General features: G+C 40.5%; 1 protein-coding gene across 3 annotated transcripts in view; it reads right to left on the bottom strand.

Annotated features, from left to right (window-relative positions):
• Positions 1-5,000, bottom strand: part of LOC125034279 (muscarinic acetylcholine receptor gar-2-like) — a 14,034-nt gene that overhangs the window by 467 nt on the left and 8,567 nt on the right. Inside the window, exons 2-7 of one of the 3 annotated variants that reach the window (XM_047626031.1) lie at positions 4,306-4,471; positions 2,382-2,531; positions 2,130-2,243; positions 1,562-1,723; positions 1,147-1,256; positions 1-961 (exon numbers count right to left, since the gene is read on the bottom strand). The exon at positions 1-961 is cut by the window's left edge and continues 467 nt beyond it. In XM_047626031.1, the coding sequence (XP_047481987.1) occupies positions 1-961; positions 1,147-1,256; positions 1,562-1,723; positions 2,130-2,243; positions 2,382-2,531; positions 4,306-4,414 (1,606 nt within the window). In that variant the 5' untranslated portion in view covers positions 4,415-4,471. The remainder of the gene's footprint in view (positions 962-1,146; positions 1,257-1,561; positions 1,724-2,129; positions 2,244-2,381; positions 2,532-4,305; positions 4,472-5,000) is intronic. The other 2 variants (XM_047626032.1, XM_047626033.1) reach the window with 2 other exon arrangements.

Below are 5,000 nucleotides of genomic sequence, written 5' to 3'. Positions count from 1 at the left end.
CGATGATGAGGATGACAGTTTTGACGGCTCGACATTTCTTGAGGAAGAGGACTTTGTCTCTCGTGTCTGTCATGACTCGATTGAAGTATTTCGTGGGTAGCCAAGTCCTCCTTCTAGATGTGCTGTCTTCCGTTTTCTTTGCGTCGCCGTTTTCTTCGTCCGTCATCTTTGGAGGAGAGGATACTTCTGAAGACTCAATACTGTCCCGGTTACCCGATTTTTCGTCCGTTTCATGAGGTTCGGGAGAGTTCTCTATGTTCGCCGACGAGCGTTCTTGTTCCTGTTCTTGTTCTTGATCAGTATGGTTGTCGTCCTTTTCTTCATCTTGTACTTCGTCCGTATTTGTCACTACTTCATCCTGTTCTACCATTCCTTCATTCACACAATCTTCTCGTTCACTTTCGATATCATCTTCAGCGTTCTTTGGCGAAATGTATGGAATTTCTTCCTCAGTAGTATAAGGTCTGTCCACTTTATTCCCATTTTCTTGTGAATCTCTCGTCTGATCTTCATCCGCATTTTTGTACAAGACTTGATTTTCCTGTTTCCCTCCTCCTTCGGCGTTAAAGCCATCCACCACAGCATTACCTCCCCCTTCCTTTGGCCCGCCCGCCGTCGCCTCCTCCTCCCCGGACACCGACCTGTGCGCAATCAGCTTGGTCGTCACGTCCCGCTCGGCGAAGTCCGGCAGGGTAGCCTTGTACTCCTCCAGGGCCTTCCGCCGCATCTGCCGCCGGCCAGCCTTCTTCAGGGTTCCACTCGAGGAGCTGGTCGTGGTGGTTGTTGAGTTGGACTTGGTCGACTTGGTGGACTTCTTCGACATGAGAGAGAGTCTGAAGTTCGACGACCTGGCGGAGGACCTGCCGGTGTAGGAGCCTCCGTAGCGCGACTTCTGCATCTTGATCGCCAGCACGAGCAGCATCGAGTACAGCGTCACCACCACGGCGTAGGGAAAAGCCACCTGAGGGAGGCAGCAGAGTTTCACTAAAAGAAGACTTACAGTGATTTCCAGTTCATTTAGAACATATGCATTATGGTGTTCCATTCCCTACACAACTGACTACCAGACTTTCACATAACCTTAGCGAACCCAAATGCACCATGCCCATTCTCAACAAGCAAACAGAAGCTTCTATCAGTACTCACAGACGTGATGAAAAATATAATGGAGAAGTTCGGCGATATAACTTGAGCGAAAGCACAGCGACTGCACGAGTCCTCCCAGCTCATCTGCATCCCCATGGCCGGAAGCCAACCTGGGAAGAGGCGGTTCATAAATAGGGTAAAGTGAAGGCGACGTTTGGCTTTCGAGTTGTGAATTGGAATTTTCGTGATTACGCCAACTTCTCCTACTTTTGCACTATGTTCTCCAAAAGCTGTATATACATAACCACCAAAATAAGAAAGACAATTATTTATATTCATAAATTACACTTTATTTATCCACCATCGCTTACAGTCACCCGTCACACACACACACAAAAAATCATTACCAATAAACACAACATCTATTTACGTCTACAACTCAACTTTATCAGTACCCCAGTGCTTTTGAACCCACCTATGATAAGGGACAGAACCCAGGAGACCATGACGGCAGCATATACTCTGTTGGTTGTTACAATCTGGTGATACTTGAGGCCGTGGCAGATATAGAGGTATTTGTCTACCGCTATCAGTACAATGGTGAAGATTGTCTCCTGACAGGCTGTCACCGCAACGGCTGAAACAGGAAAGGATAACGTTAGTAAAAAGTACGGAAGTTAGGGTGTTTCGTGGAATGTAGGAAAATAGTTTACTAGCTAAGTAAGCTGATGTTATCACTGAGACAGTTCGTTTGGTTTAATATCATGCTTATTATCATTATCTCTTTCAGTATCTTTCTCATGATCCTTACAATCATTGTTAATTGATCTTCGAACAACTACAAAGTTTGTAATTCTTTTCATCTTACTCTTGTTATCACGTAGGATACCAAAGTAAAATATTTCCAGCTAGGATGAGCTTTTAATTGATTATCTTATTTATTTAATTACATTTGTATGGAATACTGCTGGATCAGAAATAATTAGAACAAGTACCCATTATATCATAACAGAAGAAAACAATAAACGGTTGCCTCTACTAACCTATTTGCAATGTACACGTTGTCTGCTGCCAAAGGTCACCTCTGCGAGTCATGTGCATCAGAAAAGCAATAATCACATATAGACCAATAGCCAGGTCACTTAGGGCGAGATTTCCTGTCAGGAGAAATGGAAATCTATAATAGAAACCCCCTCGATAACGTCAGCGAAAATACTAAGACAATTTAGAAAATGTCTACCCTAAATTTAGCCAATCACAGAAAACGTTTTATTTTTGTTTCAAGGAGGACTTACCTATAAAATAGAAGGCGGGTTTGTTGTCATGACCGTGACGCAGGATCTTGATGGTTCTGATGATGACTCCGAGGTTGACGAAGAATGTGATGAATCCCAGAACCAACATGACGATCATGAGTGGGAGGGACATCCGGCCATCACATGTGCCTTTGGAGAGAGAGAAATTTATCTTAAAAAAAAAAAAAAATGGAAAGTGGTGATCCATAATTGCATTTCTTTCAAGAGGTGATTTTGCTGACATGTTTGTGATGATGAATAAATTACAAGATGACAGACTGGTGATGAGTGATGGTATTGTGACAGGTTAGTGAAGATAATTATTTGTAATATAAGTTATTCATATATAGGTATTCAGTAAATTATCACAGTCTCTTATGTGTATTTGCCTCGTAAGAAAATGGGATAAAGGAAAAGAAAAAACAGAAAAAAAAAGAAACGAGTACAGTTGCCATATTTTATGTTATCTCTAAGAGGAGGAGAAAGAAGAAGAGAAGGAGGAAGAGGAAGAAGGAGAGGAGGAGGAGGAAGAGGAAAAAAAGAGTAAAAGGAGAAGGAGGCAGAGAGAGAGAGAGAGAGAGAGAGAGAGAGAGAGAGAGAGAGAGAGAGAGAGAGAGAGAGAGAGAGAGAGAGAGAGAGAGAGAAAGTGAGATGAAAAGAGAGAAACAGAGATAGGACACTAAGAGATAGATAAATAGACAGAGCAAGAGAGTGAGAGAGAGAAGAGCTACATAGACAAAGAGAAAGAGAGGAAAAGTGAATCACATCAACCTCGAAGACCCCCCCCCCCCCCCCCGAAGATGCCCATCTCATGTCTTTATCCTAAAAAGAAAGACAAATATATATATATATATATATATATATATATATATTCGTTCCTTAAGGATTTCCCATGAAAATATTGCCACTAGCGTTACTGTTTAGGCATATCTTTAATTTCTTTTCCTGTTAACATTTTCTCGGTCTGCTATCTTATCAAGGAGAGTATTGCGTCATGACAGGCAGTTCTTATTAGGACCAGCGTGTTGGATCTTTAGCCTTGACAGATTTATGAATAGTTCACTCACAAAAACTGACATACAGACACAGGCCCACACACACACTCCCCCCCCCCCTCTCTTTCTCTCTCCCTCACACATACGCATACACACACACACGCACAGACGCACATACATACAAACATACATACACGCACGCACACACACTCAAATACACACAAACTCCCATTCTCTCTCTCTCTCTCTCTAACTCTATCTCCTCTCTCTCTCTCTCTCTCTCTCTCTCTCTCTCTCTCTCTCTCTCTCTCTCTCTCTCTCTCTCTCTCTCTCCTCTCTCCTCTCTCCTCTCTCTCTCTCTCTCTCTCTCTCTCTCTCTCTCTCTCTCTCTCTCCCTAGATTTGTACAACTAACATGACTAATTTATAGTAACACTTAAAAAGTTTAGAGGTATATAGTTAAAGATCTACACTGTAATTACCAGTCGGTTTACTTTGTTAATATTATTGCTATCATCATCATCATTATCATTGTCATTACCATCATTATTATTGTTATTGCCAATAGCATCATTACCATTATTAGTGTTATCATGATTTTTTACCATTATTATTACTATTATTTTTTTACCATTATTTTGTACACTTATTATTCTTATTATCATTATTATTTTGATTATTGTTATTATGATTATATGTATAACTATACAAAATTATATTTATTAAGACTTATCACGTGTGAACTCTGGTTCCTTATTTTATTGCAGGGAATAATTTCTATTCTAAAACAATGATCTGGTTCAAAAACACATTAGTAGAAACCGTAAAGATACTGGATAAAGCATAATTAAGAAGCAAGGAATATAAATAACAGGTCAAGAGAATAACAGAAGGTTGAAAAAATATATACATATGCAAATAGGAACTCACCCTCCACATGGTAGATGTAAGAAATGTTGACATCTTTACAAGCGCCGTAAATACCACGAGGGTCCCCCGGTGTGAAATGTATCCCGTTTTCTATGACATCATTTTCCATGACTCGTTTTCTTCCTTTTTGAATTGCTTTACATGCTTTATGTCCGATTTCCTGATACTGAGATTGGTAAAGTATTATGTATGAGGGAACTGGTAGGTGTAATGAGGAGAGGATGAAGGGGAGAGATGAGGAGGAAGGAGAGAGAGAGAAGGATAGCCTCCTTCTCCCTCTACCATGTAATGACGTTATCTCTCGTTTATATAAAATAACTCGAGTATGTATATATTATTATTAAGTACCGAAGAGAGGTAGATCTTGTGAACTGTTTAACATGTTTTTTTCCTTCTTTTTTTGTTATAGTCGACCGCGTAGGACGGCTTAATGAACTAATTACAAACAAAACAGTGAAGAGAGCTGGACAAACACGCGGTCATGAGTAAGGCCTTTTTGTTGTACTGCTTCCTCAGGGCACACATTTCTCTCTTTGATATGCCCGGAAGAAGTACAGCGAAAAAGCCTTCAACATATTCGGGTATTCTAGTTCTTAATTTTGTTGTATTGTTTATAAAATTATGAACGTTTGAGATGTCTTTAACATCGTCCATCGTCAAAATATAAGTAACTGCCGCGTTTTGCTGCTTGTGAA

Source organism: Penaeus chinensis, chromosome 17, assembly GCF_019202785.1.
Source record: "Penaeus chinensis breed Huanghai No. 1 chromosome 17, ASM1920278v2, whole genome shotgun sequence".
NCBI lineage: Eukaryota > Metazoa > Arthropoda > Malacostraca > Decapoda > Penaeidae > Penaeus > Penaeus chinensis.
This window is presented reverse-complemented; position numbering and strand designations above follow the sequence as displayed.